The following is a 20,302-nucleotide window of genomic DNA, read 5'->3' as shown; positions in this document are numbered from 1 at the left end:
GCAGAAACCAAATAGTGTATTTGGACCAGAAGTGAGAGATGAGCTGAGCCTGCGAACACAATCCTTCTACAGCTCATGAGAACAGAGAGGAGTATCTAGGGGGAAGAGGGTGCATAATGTTAGAATTCACTGATTGAATGTTGTGTCTTTACTATATTGCCGACAAGAATTTATTTTCTTCTTGAATATGTACTTCTCATCCGAATCTTCTGAGAATTTGGTCTAATTTGTGCCTAAAATGTTCTAGGCCATCACCCAGCTGTTTTTCTTAGACTTAAGCAAAATTCTTTATTGCATTCCAGATTTGTTGTACTACTTCTTGGATTGTGCTCTTCATTCTTGGATTTCTTTTTTTTTTTGAGTTGAGTATCTCTTTAGTAATGCTTCCAGAAGACTGAGATTGGTGAATTTCATAAAGCTTCATGTGCCTGAGATTTTTGTTTTTATGCTTTATTGCTTATTTCCTAGAAATGGAAGTTTGAATCAGATAATTTCCTTCAGAAATCTGAGGGCTTTGCTTTGCTCTCCTTTAGCATTCTCTGGTGCTGATGCAACTAGGATGTCTGTTCCTCTATGGGTAACTTACTTGTTACCTCTGTATGCTCCTTGGACATTCTTTTTTTTAATTAAAGAATTTATTAACATTGATTTTTACATTATTTTTCAAATGATGTGTTTAACAAACAAGTATTCAAGAAGGGAATTTCTATATACAATCACTGGCACTTAGATTTTAGAACATAGTTAAAATTAGGCTGAAGGTTTGTATGTCATAGACACATATTAATCTATGTAATAAAACATGTCTATAGAGTCATAAATTTTTTTGTCTATGTAGTTGTGTTTATATTTCCAATACCATATCCATAGTATTGGGTATGCAAATATTGAGTCCTCGCTCTTGTACTGTTTGGATCTAATTGCCACATATTAAGGATGCCATGGGCCTTTTGTTCCTTTGGTCTTAACTTGTCTCACTCAACCTGTTTCACTCTAGATTCATCCACTTTCCTTCGAATGCCATTATTTTATCTTGTCTGTGGCTATGTAGAATTCCTTGGACATTTTTTGCCTCCTTTCCTGCAGCTCAGGAGGAAGAGACTTGTTCTTTTTCCACAGCTCTCCTGGAACCCAGTCCTGTATTTCCCTAGCTCAGGAGTTGTTTGTTCTGTGATTGATTGATTCATTGATTGCCAGTCCTGGGGCTTGAACTCAGGGCTTGAGCACTGTCCTTGGGCTTTCTCAAGGTTAGGGCTCTACCACTTGAGCCACAGCATCACTTCCGTTTTGTTTTTTTAAATGTATGTGGCACTGAGGACTCAAACCTGTGTCTTTGTGTATGCTAGGCATGCACTCTACCAGTAGGCCAAACTTCCAGCTCCCTGTTCTGTGATTTTTTTTTTTTTGATCATTCCATTTTTACTTATTTTATGGTTTGGATATTGGGACTCTTGGGCTGAAGCCATCTCCTAATTCAAGTTATCATCTTCCATTCTTTCTAAGAAAATTTCCATTTTGGTAATTGTGTGTATAATTTCAAGCACTTTTTCCATTCAATTTTCATTGTAGTCTGTTCTTTTGTGACTATGATATTTTAGTCTGGAAAGAATCAGAATTTATTCCCTGAGATTATTTTCAATTTCTTACATTCTTCCTCTAAGGTCAGTGCTATTTCATGAAATCTTGGAACTTCCATTTTCCCCCAAATACCTATTGAATTTTGTTTTTTATTTTTATACATGAATGAAGGGGTACGTTTCCAGGTACAGTTAGCTAGTGGTGGGACGAGGTGGGATCTGGTGGAAGGAGGCCATGTTGATGTTTTGTAGGTTGCTTTCAGTTAATCAGTGCTGACACTTGTTCTTCTCCTGCCAGGCATAGAAACTTCTGGCCCTACTGTCAGGAGAACTGTGGCTTCCAGGTTTGTTCAGGGTTATAACTTCTGCTGTCTGTTGTCTGTCATTATATATAAAATCTCTTTTTTTCATCATTTTTCTGAAATTGGCGTTTTGTCAGGTGTGGCTGGTTAATAGGGCTTAGAGAAGAGACGATGGCAGACTATATCCCTGACTGCTGTGGTGATCTGGAAGCCTCAAACATTTATTTTGTATAAAAGAATTATTTCATTTATTTTATTGAGTTGTAATGTATGTACTCTAATAAATATACTCTATGAACTCAGGGCTTGGGCTTTCTCAAGGCCATAACACCACTTCTATGTATGTGGTACTGAGGACTCAAACCTGGGTCTTTATGCATGTTAGGCAAGCATTCTACCACTGGGCCATGCTCCTGGCCCCCAGAGTCACCTTTTTTTTTTTTTTGTCTTTTCTTTTTTGGCACTGGGGATCGAACCCAGGACGTTGCACTTCCTAGGCAAGCGCTTTGCCACTGAGCTACATCCCAGCCCTAGTCACCTTTTGAACATTTCTTTTTTCATCTGAAAAAGAAAATGTGAGCTGGGCACGGTGGCTCACCCCTGCAATCCTAGCTATTCTGGAGGCTGAGATCTGAGGATCGTGGTTCAAAGCCAGCCTGGGCACTAAAATGAGACTCTTACCTCCAGTTAACCACTAGAAAATGGAAAATGGGGCTGTGGCTCAAAGGGTAGAGTTGTAGCCTTGAGCTGAAGAGCTCAGGGGCAGCACCCAGGCCCAGAGCAAGTCCCACAACAGACAAAAGCAATTAAAAAAAAAACATAAAAAGAAAAAGAGCACCACTCTCAGCCCTTGCAGACATCTGTGAGTCTACCTTTTGTCTCTGTAGGATTGCTTATTCTAGATACTTCAGTACATGGAATCATGATCTTTTGATTTTTTATTCACACATGTAGTACTTCCCCTTTTTTTAAATCAGTAAGATCAATTTTATTTAACTGCTCATCATTGATGGGTTTTTGTCTATATTTTGGCTGTTGCAAGTAGTGCTATTATGAGTATTTCTATAATGTGTGTGTGAGTGTGTGTTCTCACATGTGTGTGCATGTGTTTCTTTCATACTTTGCTCCTATACCTAGAATTAGAGTAGCTGCATCAATGAGCAATTCTATGTTAACCCCTGTGTTAAACTTACAGATTGTTTCCACTGAAGCTGCATCATTTTATATTCCCACAAGTAGCCATGAGGGCTAGAATTTTTTTACATTTCTAGTCAGTAGTTGCAGCGATCCTTTTTAGTTATAATCGTCTTTATGGATATGAAGTGGCATCTTATTTTAATTATATTTTATATTTTGTAATGAGTGTTTTTCAATGTCCTTATTGGCTTGGGTATTGTCTTTGTAGAAATGTCTATTTCTGTCCTTTGCTCTTTGTAAAAAGATTGAGTTGTTCTAATATGCATGTCCCCTATTAGATATAACAAATATGTGATTTGAAGATTATTTTCTTCTATTGTATGCATTGTTTTTTTTGATGAAATCATTTGTAGCACAAAATTTTTAAATTTGGTTGAGTCAAGTTTATAGATTTCCTGTTTTGGTGCTTGTGTTTTTGGTATTATAGCCAATGAACTATTGCCTGCCCAAAATAAAAACAATTTACATCTGTAATTTCTTTGCAATTTTATCGTTCTTGATGATATATTCAGTTTTCTGATCTACCTTAAGTTACATTTTGCTTTTACTGTGAAGAAGCAACTGGTTAATTCCTGATAACAAGCAGGACATGTTAGGCAAAGGTAGAATACATGAATGGTTTGGTTGATAACTCTCTATATATGCAGAAGTCGTGGAGAGCAGGATGTACAACAAACAAGTAGGAAACCAAAATCACTAGAACAGAAAACCAGTATTCTAGCTTATCCCCACTCAGATCCCTATCTAATTCCTTTGCAGGACTCAGGAAAATAAGCTGTCATTGCTTTAAGAAAAACATGAGCTGACGTAGAAAACCACACACATATAAAGGAATGAGCGATATAATCCACTAATTCTAAGGTCTTGTGTTGATTTATTTTCTAACCTTCACCACAGATACAAGTTGGTTTATAATTTTATGACTTATTCTTTAGTAAATCTTCTATCTTTGGCACATTTCATTTAGTTTTCTCCTTCCTTTTGATTTCCTAGACTCTTTCCCATCCATTATGGCAAGCAGAAAAGTGATTTTACTGTATGACATACAATTATATGTTAGATTTGCTCACTGTTCTTGGCTCTTATTAAATTGACCATATGTTTTCCATTATTTTAGCTGAACTACAGACCCTGCTAGAAACTAGGCAGTAGTTTCTAGTGGTTTGGCTTGACCAAGAATGCCAAGAAGTGATGTAAACTTTGTCTTTGGCTAGTGTTTTTGGTATAACAATGCATGCTTCCATCTTAGCCCCCTTTGGCTCAAGCTCACATATCTTCAGAATGAGCAGTAGCCTCATTGGAACTGCCATATAGTTCATACACGGAGCGGCTGTAAATCAACTGAGTGGCACATGCAAAACTTCTTCCCACTGTCTACTTAGTACAATATTTTGTTATTCTTGGGTGATTTATTTATTTGTTATTCCCCCCCCCCCCATTAGTGCTCTAGTGTTGAGCCATATCCGCAGTCCCAGAAAGATTCCAGGGATGTGGCATGTGCTTTTATAGTCCAGGTTCTCATGAGGCTGAGTCAGAGGGTACCCTGAAAATCAAAATCAAAAACAAAAAAACCCCAAACCCCACACTGGGTTACATGATATGACTATTTTGGACAGTGGATTATATCAACTTTGAAGCAACATTGGAACAGCATAGAACTTATCTCTAGAAGAAACTTGCTGCACTAAATGTAATTATGGTCAAGCTTTAATCATGTGCTTTTTAGCCACCTGTGATTCATTTTAAGATTTTTCACGTTTGCTAATATTGCAGAGCTAGTCTTTTATAGATGTCTTTGGCTGTCCTTAGTATGTTTCAGAGCAACTTTGGTCCTTGATATCAAATCTTTCCAAGTGTGATTTAAAATAAAAAACCAACCAACCAACAAAAAACAACTATTAGGTTTCTCATCTGCTTCACAAAGTGTATTTTAGCTAGCGGAGAGGTCTGCCTGCATTATTCCTTTAGAAGTGGCCTAATCTGTTAGTTTCAGTAGGAGGTATCTTTTCCCTTTTTTTTTGTAAAGAAGAGTTGACATATAGACATTTTACACCTTGCCATATTTGGTTGACCCAATGTTTCATTAAAAAAAAATTGAACTAGCTTTTAGAAATTAGTGAAGTTCTTATAACAAGGCAGCTATCATGCACTTATTCACAATTTGAGGCTGTGTAGCAGCAGAGTAGATTACCATTGTGCTGAACTACCGTAATGGCACTACAGTACAGTCACCATCTTTCTGGTGTCGTCTCCTATCTTTCTGCTGTACCCATGAATGCTTTTATTCTTCTTAGGATAACCTTAGACCTCAAGCTATGATAGATTTTCACAGGCAGAAATGAGAAGTGTACCATAATGCCACTGAAACCTAATTACAGATATCCAGAGATGGATTTCTAGGTTTTTCCTTCCAAGAATAAACTCTTCCTTTACAGCCTTACAGCTTCCTTCTTGCTCACAGTTGCTCATGATTGAGCAAGATCTCCCCCTGGTGGCCTGAGTTTGTGATACTTGTTACTGTACTTGAATTATCAGCTACTGTGTGATTTTCCTGCCAGCAAATTTCTTTCAGATTTGTTTCGGAGGTCATTTAGGATGCTTTTGCTTCATTTAATCTGGGGGTTTAGCAAAATTTCAACCATGTACAAATACATAGTTGGATCATAACCTCAATATGAAATCATATAAGGACTTGGAAGTTTGATAGTAAGAAAATAATAATGCTTGTGGACAGTTTCATTGGTCATGAGAATAATAATGTTTGAATAGATGATACATTAAAATAGTATGTGAAACTTGATCTGGAATGTTGCTTTAAAAAATAAGACATTAAATTCTCCTAATGGACAAGGAGCACTGACAGATGTACCAACTATTTTTCTCTTTGGAATGAAATGAACCCGATGGCTCTTTATCATATCTGAGTTTTTAAAAACTTCTGAAGTCATTAGAGTTGGATCTCTAGTAATTGAAAGATTGATATGGAAGGTTCCAGATTGACTGCTTATTAACTGAGTAATTTTCAGTTGTTGCATTTGTTTGGTACTGCTGTGTGTGCCTACAGCATGGATATGGTATTTTTCTTACTTTTTGAATTTGTTCTATTGTGACAATGTTGACTTAGGGATATGCATGTATATATTGTAAGGTCTGCCGAAAGGAAACTCCATGTAGTTCGGGAGAAGAGGGTTTATTGTGTAAGGAAAGAGCAGACTCCTGCCACCCAAGATGGAGTCGGGGGAGCAAGAGGGCTTAGGGTGGGAAGTGAGTGATTATATGGGGGGGGTATAGACATAGCAGAATGGATGTGACTTCAGAGGATGGAGAAATACCTCAGTGGGGATCTCCCACTGCCCCCAGGCATGCCAGTTGCCAGGGTTACAGGTGCTGGGCGGGGATTTCCAGGGTGCAGGGGGAGAGAACCAAGGGAAGAAGTCATTTCTTCCAGGTGGACCTAACATTCCCACCTTCTGATAGTTGTAAAGGGGCACCGACTCTTTCTGGCTACTTCCTGCTGACAAGGGGTGTTGACATTGAGGTAGAAGGTGGGGATGCCATCCGTCCAGCAGGAGCAGTAACAGTTCCATGGTAGTGAACGTGCATATGTGTCCTTGGATGAAATTCAAAAGAAGTCTTAAGAGGCAGGGGTGCCATCTTCTTCAGGGATGTGAGACACCTTGGCATCATGGAAGGGGTAAGAGCAGGAGCCTTTTTCATTCTTGACAGAAGAAACCACTGTGGCTGTCCGTTGAGCTAAGCTGCAGTGGGAGTGGTCAGCAGGACCTGATGAGGGCCTGTCCACTTAGGATGTAAACCAGACAGATTAAGGGTCTTAAGAAAGACTCGATCCTCAGGCAAAATTGGGGGAGAAGGAAAAGGGCTTTAAGGGGCTGAGGGAGCCTTGGATATGGGGTAAGATTAGAAAGGAATGTAAAAAAGGAAAGTTATCTATTCTACATGGGTAGTTGCAGAACAAGTAAGAAGGCCATCTACACCCACCACTGAGATCTGGGAGGGAAAAGAGGCTGGAATACTCAGGTAACAACGAATAACTGGCTTCCATATCCAAAAGAAGAGATACAAGTATCTTGCCTGCAACCTGGAGACATATCCTGGGCTCCTCCATTGTGATGCTTGTGGGATCAGCGGCCCTGGGCAGCATCACACTTCCATTGCCAAGCTGAGTATCTTGGGTAAGCCGGGCTCCTCCCCATGTGTGGGGGGTATGGGAGGGAATGGCCCACCTTGTAGAGACAAGGAGGGATAGTCGACTCCCTAGTGTCCCAGCTGTTCGCACTTTGGCAGGGTCCAGATGGCGGTTGTAGAGTAGGGCAAGCTCTTGCCCAGTGGGCTTCCTTGCCACACTTAAAGCATGGTCCGGGTGGTGTGCGTTGGGTGCTTCTTCTTTGAGGAGCCTGGAGGGCAGCAGCCAGGAGCTGGTAATTTTTCCTATTACGGGCAGTCTTATCAGATTTTTTCTGTTTCTCCCAGTTGTTAAAATATTTAAAGGCCATGCTCACCAGATCTCCTTGAGGGGTTTGAGGGCCATCCTCAGCCTTTTTCAACTTTTTTTTTTAATATCAGGAGCTGATTGGGAAATGAAATGGGTATTAAGGACCACTATACCTCCTTTAGACTCTGGGTGCAGGTTAGTATAACACTGGAGTGCCACTGAAAGGCGATCAAGAAATTCGGCCGGGTTTTCAGTGGGTCCCTGGGTAACCTCCGTTAGTTTATCATAGTTGACTGCATGGTGGGCTGCCTTCTGGAGGCCAGCTACCAGGCACGTTACCATCCTATTTATGCTAACCCTTCCAGGCGCATTATATTCATAATCCCATTTGGGCTCTTCCCTGGGCACAGACGTTGCCCCTACTGGGAAAGTATTGTCTAGGCAGTGGGTTTCATCACAATGTGCCTGGGCTGCAACCCAAACCCTTTCCTTTTCTTTAGAGGTAAGGGTAGAGGACAGGACTGTATATAAATCATGCCAGGTGAGGTCATAAGTCTGAACAAGGTATTTAAACTCTTTGGTATAATTATTGGGATCTTGGGGGTATGATCCTAGTCGCTTCTCAGTCTGGGAAAGATCTGTGATTGAAAAGGGGGTATGCACACGAATGACCCCTTCTGCCCCTGCCACCTCCCGCAGAGGATATAGGGAAGCTGGTGGAGGCTGTGAGCTACCAGTACAAGATCCAGTATGAGTAGCAGGAGGTGAGTCAAAAGGAGATGACGGAGGAGGAGAAGGAAGGAAAGGTTCAGCTTGGGGAGGAGAAGCAGAGTCTTCAGTGTTGAGTAGAGGATCAGGCACTTTAGGTTTAGGAAGAGGCTCCAAGTTCTTAGGTAATTTGGCAGGGACAGGATGCCTCTGTGCCAGGAGGATAGGGGAAGTTGAACAGGATTGGTAGAGAGAAGGGCAAGCATGGAGAGCAAAGAAAGCCTGAACATATAGAACCTCTGGCCATTTTCCATTGCGTCAGCAGAAACTGTCTAAATTCCTGAAAACATTATAATCCAAAGTCCCATTTTGAGGCCAGTGAGACCAATTGTGTAGCCTATACTTTGGCCAGACACAATTACAATAAAAGATGAGACATTTTGGTTTTATGGAGTCTCTGAGTAGAAGAACATCTAAAGAGCGTAAAAGATATCCCAAGGGGGTGTCCTGGCTTGGGTAAGACTGATGAGACCCCAGAAGAAACACTAAGAGGAAGTGAAGTGGGGGTGGTCAGTGAGGAGGTAGGGGAAGAGTTAGCGAGGACATGGCGGGGGCCCAGGCAGTGAGGACACCAGGGATGGGTGGAGTCAGTGGTGACTGGGGGTGGAGTCAGTGAGGACATCAGGGGGTGGAGTCAATAAGGATGTGGAGTGGGAAAGTAGAATGTGGGGGGGAGGGGGAATCCAATCTCACCAGAACAGATTGGTGTGTGGGGGGTCTGGGTCTTAAACTAGACACAGGGAGAGAGCTCTAGGCAGGGGTGGGTTAAAGGAGACAGAAAAAGAGCCTGCAGGCAGGAGTCACTCACCAGGTGCAGACAGGAAACATAGCAAATACACCACCAGCTATGGGAAAGGCAGAGGTCCAGGAGTGGAGTTTCCTTTCTCTGGTTGGAAGAAGGGGGGAGGGGCAGAAGGCGGATTGATCCTCAAGAAACGGAGGGGATCCAGCCACTCCTGACCCTCTCCCCCATCCGAGTCTCGGCACCAAATGTAAGGTCTGCCAAAAGGAAACTCCACACAGTTCAGGAAAAGAGGGTTTATTGCGTGAGGAAAGAGCAGACTCCTGCCGCCCAAGATGGAGTCAGGCAAGCAAGAGAGCTTAGGGGAAGAAGTGAGAGATTATATAAGACACAGCGGAAGTGAATGTGATCTCAGAGGATGGGGAATACCTCAGTGGGGACCTCCCACTGCCCCCAGGCATGCTAGTTGCCAGGGTTACAGGTGCTGGGCGGGGATTTCCAGGGTACAGGGGGAGAGAGCCAAGGGAAGAAGTCATTTCTTCCAGGTGGACCTAACATATATTAGTGTGTATTTATGTCTGATATTCCTGAGATGTGAATTGTAAAAAAATATTAAATGTTATCTAGAAGACATTTCATTTTTTCAGACAATTTAAATGGAAGTGAACATTTTAACATCATTTATACATGAACTATATACTTGTAACCAAGCTTTAAGACAGGGTCAGTCCTATGGTTGCTAGGCAGGTGCCATAGAACCATGCCTACAGCCTGTTTTTGTTTTTGCTTTGTTTTTAAACTCTTTCTTTCTTTCTTTCTTTCTTTCTTTCTTTCTTTCTTTCCTTCCTTCCTTCCTTCCTTCCTTCCTTCCTTCCTTCCTTCCTTCCTTCTCTCTCTCTCTCTCTCTTTCTCTCTCTCTCTCTCTCTCTCTTTCTCTCTCTCTCTCTTTTTCTCTCTTTCTTTCTTTCTCTCTCTCTTTCTTTCTCTCTTTCTTTCTTTCTTTCTTTCTTTCTTTCTTTCTTTTCTTTTCTTTTCTTTTCTTTTCTTTTCTTTTCTTTTCTTTTCTTTCCCAGTCCTGGGCTTGAGCTCAGGGCCTGAGCACTGTCCTTGGGCTTTTTCTCAAGGCTAGAGCTCTGCCACTTGAGCCTCAGCACCACTTTCCTCTTTTTTCTATGTATGTGGTACTGAGGAATCGAACCCGGGTCTTCATACATTCTAGGCAAGCACTCTACCGCGAGGCCAAACTCTCAGCCCTATCTTTCTTTTTGAGATAGGGTGTTAACTTTGCAAGGACTGGCTTAGTAGGCAATCCTATTACGGTTCCTGCTGAAGCTGAGAGGGCAGATGTACAATACCACACATGGTTCTTTTTGATGCGATGGGTTCTCACAAACTTTCCCCTGCCTGACAGTGAACTGTGATCATCTTGGTCTCAGTTTTCCAAGTAGCTAAGAGCCATCACGCCTGGCAGTACTTTGTAAGTAGCTATTGTATAGACCTTACAAAGACCTTCTGATGCAGTTCTTCCTCTCTTCTTATTTCATAGATAAGTAATGCAAACTTAATCATGTCCGTAGTGTCCTAAGTCTTCAGCAAACCTTCAGGTTCACGACACATCAAATCAAGACATTATGCTACCCCTTTCCCAATGTGCACACAGGATGTTGCTTAGCTTTTCCGGCCCCACTTACTTTCTTGTTTTTTTTTTTTTTTTTTTTTTTTTTTTTTTTTTTTTTTGCCAGTCCTGGGCTTTCAACTCAGGGCCTGAGCACTGTCCGGGGACTTTCTCAAGGCTAGAGCTCTACCACTTGAGCCACAGCACCACTTCTGGCTTTTTTTCTATGTATGTGGTACCGAGGAATGGAGCCTGGTCTTCGTGCATGCTAGGCATGCACTCTACCACTAGGCCAAACTCCCGGCCTTCTGTTGTTTTTAATCTTTAAATGAAGGTCTTTGTGTCTCCTTGAGGATTAGAGAATGAAGAGATGGTGATATGAATCCAAGCTCCTTTCATCTTAATTACTTATTGGACTTCTGTGACAAACATCATTTGAAGGAGCAATTTTTATGGTCAAAAATGAAAACTAAAACATTACACTCCTAGACTGTACGTTTTTCTGAGTGTAATTCATCATTTCTCTAAGAGTTTCAACACAGGCTCTGAGTTCTTCCTTTGGAAGGGAAGAAGGTTTGGGTATAGGGGTCCTTGGATTTTTTGGTATGTGGTCTTTTGCATATGTGGTATTATTTGCTGAGAAGGAAAGTAAACTTGTCATGGGTAATGCTCTGCCCCAAGACACTTAAAAGTTATGGGTTCTTTATAGTACTCCAGACATGTACAGAATTGGAATTGGTTTATTTTACTTGCAGAATTGTGGAGTTAGAGGGGATTTTACAAAACAACATGACCGAGTTAATCTTGTCTTTCTTCATTACCTTTTGTTGTTGTTCATTTTGCATTGAGGCTTTAAGGGAGAGTAAGTTCATTTAATAATGTAGGGAGATTAAGAAGGCTATAATCATATTTTAAGGTACAGAAAATTTTAATATCAGGAACTTTGTAAACTGTTTCAGTGAAATATTTCTGATGTTTAAAAGGAAGCCCAGCAGAAAAGTAAGCATAAACTAGTATAAAACCAAAATGTACAAGGAGAAAGCTTTCTTTCTTGCTTGCTTTTTTTTTTTTTAAAGACAGATGCTTCTAAGTGCCATGACTAGAGATGTGCTACCATGTGCAGTTAGATAAAAGCAATTTTGAGTGTTGTTTTGATGGGTTGTTAACTGGCTGAAATGTGGATCTTTTAGTTATCCTTGGAACAACTAGCAAAGTGACTTTGAGTTACTATTTGTGTTAAATGAAATTAAGGAAGGTTGAAACTATGTTTTATATATTTTTTTAAAGAAAGACTGGAGCTTCAACTTTGTAGAACTTTTCTGAGATTTTTTTTTTTTTTTTTGGGTCTGTCATTGGACTTGAACTCTGGGGCTGGTCTTTGTCCCTGAGCTCTTCAGCTCAAGGCTACCACCCTACCCCTTGAGCCACTTCTGGCTTTCTGGTGGTTAATTGGAGGTAAGAGTCTCATGGTCTTTAGTGCTTGGCTGGCTTTGAACTGCGATCTGGCCTTGCTTTGATCCTCAATCCTCAGATCTCAGCCTACTGAGTAGCTAGGATTATAGGCATGAGCCATTGCTTCCTGTTTTTTTTTTTTTTTTTTCCCGAGAATTTGTTGGGAATTGAGATTGGTATAGTTTTGGTTCTTATATTTAAATTGTTTTAAAAAGGGGAGGTGAAATAAATGTTTGTTACATAATACATTCATTTAATAGCTGTAAATATTTAGTAAATAATTGCTGTTTTCCACACAGTACAGATTCCTGAGCAGATGACTAAGGTCAGGCTACAGATCACGCACAGAGGACGTATGCTCTCACCAGAGCCCTGTGGTCCTCACTTCATAGAGGGAAGTGCCCAGATGCAGAGTAATCATTTACAGGGGAAGCCACGGGCTTCTGAGACGGATGGGCCTGTGCTCTGGAAGTACGGTTGTGACTTGGATGGGGGAAAATAACAGGGAGAAGAATATGCTGTTCAAGCAGTAGGGATGGTGAGTATAGGCTGTTGTGGAGAACAGTAGGAATGAGTAGTCTTGGTGGAGATGTGGATTAAGATTCATCACGGAACACTTGAACCATTAAGTGATGATTTCAAGTGTAATTTCTTAGCCCAGGCATGCTAGCTCATAGCTGTAATTCTAGCAGAGATTGGGAAGATCACAATTTGAAGCCTGCCTGAGTAGTCTTTTCCATTTCAACAAATGGATGTTGTTGTAGTAATCCCAGTTTTTGAGGGAGGCATAGCAGGAGGATCGCTGTCTGTGGTTTGACTTTCTTCAATCATCATTTTATCTATTAATTTTTTATCCTTTAGGCTTACTGGTAAACCTGTTCTACAGATGGCTTTTATTTTAAGCACTTTATGTTGAATACTAAAAATTAGAGTTTTATGATGTCTTATTCTCCTGCTATGCTGAGTGCGTACATTTAATAAATTTGACTTATTCAGAAAGGTTAAATGGAAAGAAATTAAATTCAGCAGCTGTGTTTATTATTATTACCACCACCACCATTGCTCATTTGCATTTAAGGTGTATTTCTCTGTCATGTTTATTTTAGGAACTCATTATCTATATCTGTGCTTTTTGAGTTTTAAGCTGCTCAATCTCATTCTTCGTCAAAGTTGTTTTAGTATATGGCCCAGTACTTCCAATGTTGGAGCCTCAGCGTTAGGGAACAAGTGTTGTGCATAGAAAGTACAGACTGTGCCTTTAACACACTCTGGGCCATCCAAGAGGTGGTATATTCTTCCACTTGCCTGAAGGAAACAAAAATCTTTAATTCTGATCATTTTCTTTCCTCCTGGCTTGCCCATCTGCGATTCACTGTACATTTCCCCTGCCCATTGCCCACAATTTTTATCTCTTCTTATTGAGTTGCAGAAGTCTGTTATCACCATCACATTGCTATAGTGCAGTAGGATTTAACTGCTTCAAGTTAATCTGAAAATATTTAAATTTTAAATTTTTTCTAGATTCTCCATCTTAGACTCTGGTCCTGGTTTTAAGCTACTCAATCACTTTGTGATTTGTCAAGTATTTTTAATGGTAGTACTATTTGTTGTTGTGATATTTAAAGGGAAAAATGTAATTTTTAGCGCTATAGGGGAGCAAAGAGGAGACATTATGGCGCAGGGCTCATGGTCTCTAGTGAAGGGTTCGGCAGGGCTGGGCAAGCCACTGGCCTTGGACCAAATCCTTCTCTCTTGCCTTAGTGCTTAATATGCTATTGCTTTATTGGAACATAGCCTTGTGTTAATTTACTGTTGCCGCTGGCCATTCTTACTGTGATAGTATTTGTATAGAGACATTATGGTTGGTGAGGCTTAAACTATTTTTTTTTTTTTTTTTTTTTTTTTTGCCAGTCCTGGGCTTGAGCTCAGGGCCTGAGCACTGTCCTTGGACTTTCTCAAGGCTAGAGCTCTACCACTCGAGCTTTAGCACCACTTCTGGCTTTATTCTATGTATGTGGTACCGAGGACTCGAACCCGGGTCTTCATGCATGCGAGGCAAGCACTTTAACCACTAGGCCAAACTCCCGGCCTAAACTATTTTTTTTTTATATCTGATCCTTTATAAGAAAAGTTATCAAGCAATTGCTGAGTTTGAAGAGTTACAGCTTTGTCATTGTACCACTGAAAATTTATTTTAAACCTTGATCTAGGGAAGCACCTAATTGCACAGTGATGACAACAATGTCACCAGAGAAGTGTTATTTTGGGACCTGCGATGGAGCTGGAGATAGAATGTATGCTTAGCATGTGGTTCTGGGTTTAATCTTCCACTAAGTAAGTGCTGTTCTAGGAAGATTTACCCAGCACAATCACCTCCAGTGGATAGGAGGACGTGAATGAGTGTAAAGAAGGGTGGGTTGGCTGGGAACAGTAATAATGGGAAGATAGTACATGGAAACACCATTGATAGCTCTTGATGGTTGAGAGAGAGATAGGATGGCAGAAGACATTAATGATGCATTCAAAATAGGATTTCTCGACCAGGAGTTTTTTTCAGAGAAAGTAGTCACCAGTTTTGACATGTTGAATATATGATATGGAATATTTCAAACAATCAGGAATTGCATGTCCAGGACAGACTGGGATTGGGACACAGGTAGGTGCCATGAAGGATTCTAGGAAAGCGGTAAGAATCCTTTCTTCCTCAGTCCAGGTTTTCTCCTTTATGGTGGTACTATTCAAAGAGTGACTCTAGTGGGTTGGCCTGGTGAGACACTGTGAGTGAATACCAGCCTGGTTTATTACTGGAAATCATTGGAACATTGTCTGTGGGCAAGCATAGGCAGTGTGACTGAAAGCTCTCATGAGTGTGTGTGTGTGTGTGTGTGTGTGTGTGTGTGTATGTGTGTGTGTGTATGTGTGTGTATGCGCGTGCATGCACGCAGACGTATATCTATATTGTACTGTATGTATATATTACCTATATATAGGTTCAAGCTAACCCTCCAGTCAAAACAGAGTTACTTCCCATGTACAACCTAAGCCATACTTCTCTCTTACATGCTTTTTCAGACCTGCTTGCAAGGTGAGCTAACTGCATGAGCTCCTCTGGCTGGGGCCAACTTTATAGTTTTTTCTCTTGTCATTGTCACAAGGTAGTATTGTCTCCAAGTCAGATGGGATTGGAGCTTTGAACTTTAGTCCATTTGCTAGATCTTTTTTTAAAATTTGGCTTTAATTGCTTTTGTCATTAAAGGGACACAATCATACTGGACTGATTTCACATTCTCTTTCATCATCACAGTTCAAGTTCATACTTTCTCTCAGTGTTCTCTGGCTGGTTTATATGGTTGCTTTGGAATTGGGGTATATATTATTAACATCTTTCCATTTTCTAAGTAATAGTCTCTATCTGGCAGGTTCTTCCCCCTCAGCAGTGTGAGCTGTAGATTAAAACTTAAAAAAACCTTGTAAGACAAGTGGCTTTCTCGCATATAGTTACTAACTGAACTCTGCTGAAAAAAAAAAAAAAACAATTGTTATTTGATTGTAGTGCGATACCAAGAATAAATGCTTGCCTGAACTACACATAAGCAATAGAGTGAAGGCTACTTTTCCATGAGGAGTGGTGCTGTCAGCTAGGTCTTCCGATTGGTCTCTATTTTAAGCACTTCATATATGAAAATCATGTCAACCATCATGACAGATTGTCTACAGAGATGATATATTCTTTCCTCTAAGCTTGGACAGAGAATGTGAGTGAACTGAGTGCCAACTTGAGGACCAATGTAGGTGGCACAGCTAGAATGAAAGGGCTGGAGAACAGGCCAGGAAACAGCAGACCCCAGCACCCTGGGGCACCTGTTCGTTGGCAGATGGGACGTTGCATTTTGCTCGTAACGGAGTTGATATGGCTTGAGTTTTTAAAGAAAACCTCTTCCTGAAAGAAATTAAATAAAAACAGAATGCAGAAGAGAAAATATTATCAGTGCAAACCATTGGAAACAGTTGGAGACTTCAGCATGGTTTTGTGGACCACACGCTGTTTCAGTGCATGTGTTATTAGAGATGGTACCTGTGCAAGACTATAGAGTCTGTTATTGTTTAGCTTTATTATGATGAGTATCAACTAAATGGGAAACAGTAGACATTTGGAACAGGAACATGGACAGAGGGCAGAGAAGATTTCTCATGCCTATGTTTGCATGGGCCATCTTAGTTATATAGCTTTATGGTAGCAGAGACTTTGCAGAGCATCTTCATTCCTGTATTTGAGTTTTGCCTTTTCCTTTAACATGAGTTAGCTAGCATGCAGCATGCATGGAAGGATTGCCTAGAAATGGGAAGAAAGTGGTGCAGAGAGAGTGTTGAACATCTTGCATCACCACTGGATCTCTGTGGTTTCATTCGTGGCAAGATTGCAGTGTACTGAGAAGCAGTGCATTCCAGTCTCTCTCATCCATTGACATTGACTTGGCATCAGAAAGGACACAGGTGCAGAAGAGGAAACAGTGGAAAAGTTCCCATGGAGAAATTGTGCCTTCACTTGTGTGTCAGTTATGCCTCTGTTAGTTGTGTGTACTAGAAACTGTGATCTGAAGGTTTGTTTTCTCTCCACTGTAGAAAGTGTTTATTTTATTTGTCTAGCTGGTGGAATGCTTAGCATTTAGGATGCTTCACATCTAGCTCCACTTTCACAGTTAGGATTAAAGAAGAAAGGCCACTGACTTGCTCTTGGAAGAGCTTTCTAAGAAGTTATGCCCACCTACTTCAGCTTACATCACACTGGACATTGGCAGTTCATGGATTGAATTAACATTTGTAAGAAAGAGGTCAATAAATGTCCTTCTGCTGTTCCACCTAACTCTGAAAACAGCTTTTCTTGGCAAGGTTTTTGAAAAGAGAAAAAGCTGGCAGTTTTAGTTTTAAAATTTAATAGTTAGTCAGGTGTGCTGGTGAACTCTTGTAATCCCTACCCTCTGGAGACTGACTTAATAGTAAGATGAGTTCAAGGCCACCTTGAGCTATATAGTGACAACTCAGTTTAACTCTTAGTCACTAAAAAGGTAATAATCTTAAAAGTAATGATAATGATAGATATGCTTTTATTATATACTTGTTGCTGCTCTTAGTGCCTTATATATTTACATACAAGATTTAATCCTTAGCATAACTTATTTATATGTGTACTGTATGCTCTAACCATGTAATTGTACTGATCTATAATTTAAGTATTTGTATGTAGTTCAGAGATAGGAAACTCAACCTGAAAGATTGTAAGCCAAGGTCATATAAGCTCTCAGCAGCAGCAAACTTGGGCATTTGGGTTTTCCTCACACTTCACCCTCCTTAGGTGCTGTATCTAGGAATATTTTTCAATTTTTTTTTTTGCCAGTCTTGGGGCTTGAACTCAGGGCCTAAGCATTCTCCTTGGGCTTTTTCCTCAAGGCTAGGGCTCTGCCCCTTGAGCTATAGTACCACTTTCTGCTTTTTCTATGTATATGGTACTGAGGAATTGAAAGCTGGGTCTTCATGCATGCTAGACAAGCACTCTATCACTAGGCCAAACTCCTGGCCCCAACTTCTGTCTTTTTATATTTGGACCTCTTCTTGAGAGAGGCACTTCAGAGCCAAAGTGACTGTGTTTGAATCCTGGTGATGCTGTTTTAACCGTGTGATTCTGGAAGACTGACATCTCCTTTGGGAGATGGATTACCACTAGCAGTTGTCCCACAGGGCAGGAATATATGAGTTAATGCAGTTAAAATGCCTTAGGGCAGCAGCTGGCTTGTGGTTAAATGCTTTCTGTATTAGACAGATTGCTGTTTATCAAAAGAGGTCAACTGGGTGCTAGTGGCTCACTCCTGTAATCCTAGCCATTCTGGAGGCTGAGATCTGGAAGATTGAGGTTTGAGCAGCCTGGGCAGTGAAGCATATGAGTCTTCATTTCTAATTTCTAGCAAAATAATTGGCTGGAGGCATGGTTCAATTGGTAGCACATCAGCTGTGAGCAGGCAAACTGCACATGTGACGCTCTGAGTTCAACTCTAGTACAGGCCCAAAAGGAAGTAAGGCAATATAAATGAAACCTAACACATTTCTGGCACCTAGCTTTTCACAGGATGTGTATGGTGTGAATGAAAATCACCATGTATTGCTTTATGTGGTTCACCTGTTTCTCATATTGGTAGGAATAGTATAGTTATGGAAGATGAGTATCACACACACACACACACACACACACACACACACACACGCACACCTGTGCATGTGTGTGTGTGTGTTTAGTGGGACTGGGGGTCAGACCCAGGGCCTTCCATATGTTAAACACGCTCTGTGCCATTGAACTCAAGAGTTATGTTTAATGTTTATATCAAGAGCTATTACCACAATCAGACAGAAATATTACATGTGCTACTTATCTTGAGCTACTTTTTGCTTTGCTTTTGTTCATAAAACTATTAGTTGTTTTATGTAATACTTTTCACTGAGGTTGTATGGAGAGTATATACATCCAAGGCACTGTTGGTGATATAAAAGTTTCTGGCATCTTTTTCACAAAAGGACGTTAATGTCTTTGAACCTCTTCATGTCACATTTCCAAACACTGTCAATTACCCATTAAGTATTAATTGTATCACAGGACCAGTGCCATAATCATCTGTGAAATGACTTCACATGGAACGGCAGTGAGCCGCGAGGACCAGCTCTGTAGGATTTATGCGGTCCTTCTTCACCTTGGAATAGCAATTTTGCACTGGCCCCCCTCCTTTCTACAACATAACAGTTAAATTGTTTTCGGGGGAACCAGCCATCTCCGTTCATGTGTGTCATTCCTGCCTCACAGAAAATGCTGCATAATACTCAGATGACAGCCCTACCTCTGATGTCACTGAGGATGGTACGATCCTCCTAGCTCTTGCCGGGCTTCCTGCTGCTGCACTGGGGAAATGCTTACATTCAAAGCTAACTCCCAGTTATCTCCTTGGAAGTAGTTCTCACAATTAGAGAAAAGCCCTACAGTGGCTGTTTTCGGTAAGCTACCAAGGTAGACAGCAACTGACTGAGGCAGAGAGGGAGAGTAAGCCAAGAACAGGGTGCTTTGCCTTTGTGAGGGCTGAGGCAGCAGCCCTGCTCCGCTCCTCCTGGCTCCTCCTGGCTCCTCCCGGCTCGGGTTCCAAGTGCTCAAAGTGCTTCCTTTTACATCAACGTGTGCAGTGCAGGGCAAAAGGGACTGCCAAGAAACTGGGAACTAATTTGCTTCCCGGTTGATTAGAACAGTGTATTTTACATGAGCTTGCTTCTTTTCTAGCTAACTTTTCTCGAGCGTTAAACTGATGAACTGGGCATTTTCTATGATCAATGGGTAACTGCTGGAGCTACAGTAATCTCTGTGAGTAACCTCTATTTGTAGGTCTATGCAGGCAAATATGATTTTTTTCTATAGCTTTCTCTTGTAAGATGCTGCTGTGAAATTATTTGTCTGTATTACTGACTGCTTTTGCTTACTAGTCTTGTCTTGTGGTCGTCCCAGAAGGAGACTCCTGGGGCCAGCCTGGGTTCTGCTGAATCTTGCCATATAGAAGAGCATACTGCATCAGCTCTGGGTGCCTTGCCAACCCATCCTTTCTTCCTCAGTCCTCAGAAACAATGATCTACCCTCCCATTACCTTTGCCCCAAACCTTACCTGGCTTTTACCTGGAATGTTTATTTTAGCATCTGACATTGGATTTTTCAAAAAAATTTTTTTTGAAAAAATAAGAAGCAGAATATTTTTTCTTACCTGGAATCCTATGTCCTGTCTCCCCCATCCTAATAACTTTGCCAGGAATGTAAAATCCTATCACCCTATTTCTGCTCCCTGTTTGTGATGTATTGGATAGGCAGAAAGAGAGAAAACAGGTTAGCCCTGCAGTTTAGAGAGACATCATATTATGTTGTTGGATGAGATAGGGGAGGAGTTTCTCTTAAAGAACCCAAGCTCTTTTTCATCTGCATACCTGAAGCTTGGCTCTGGGTCTGAGTGGCCAGGAGGAGGTGATTAGCCACAGAAGCAACACAAAAAAATATTCTATAAATATTAGAGTTCAGGCTGCGGCTGAACTCTTGAAAGTTTGAAACTTCCATTTTTATTCCTCAGTGTAAATGCAGGGGCGTGTCTTCCCTCTCTGTTGAAATGTCACTTTTATAGTAAA

General features: G+C 41.0%; 1 protein-coding gene across 3 annotated transcripts in view; it reads left to right on the top strand.

Annotated features, from left to right (window-relative positions):
• Psd3 (pleckstrin and Sec7 domain containing 3) overlaps positions 1-20,302 on the top strand; it is a 285,771-nt gene that overhangs the window by 48,272 nt on the left and 217,197 nt on the right. Inside the window, exon 1 of one of the 3 annotated variants that reach the window (XM_090354243.1) lies at positions 7,952-8,293. The exons of 1 other annotated variant lie outside the window; for it this stretch is intronic. Coding sequence is in view for 1 of the 2 variants with exons in the window: in XM_090354242.1 (XP_090210368.1) it covers positions 19,469-19,499 (31 nt within the window). In the remaining variant the exon portion in view is untranslated. Of the gene's footprint in view, positions 1-7,951; positions 8,294-19,422; positions 19,500-20,302 lie in introns of those variants that run through there. One more of the 3 variants, XM_090354242.1, reaches the window with a different exon arrangement.

The sequence above is a fragment of the Megascapheus bottae genome, chromosome 20 (assembly GCF_031878675.1).
Source record: "Megascapheus bottae isolate mThoBot1 chromosome 20, mThoBot2.hap1, whole genome shotgun sequence".
Taxonomy (NCBI): Eukaryota; Metazoa; Chordata; class Mammalia; order Rodentia; family Geomyidae; genus Megascapheus; species Megascapheus bottae.
Note: the sequence above shows the minus strand (reverse complement) of the source record. Positions and strands in the feature narration are given on the sequence as shown.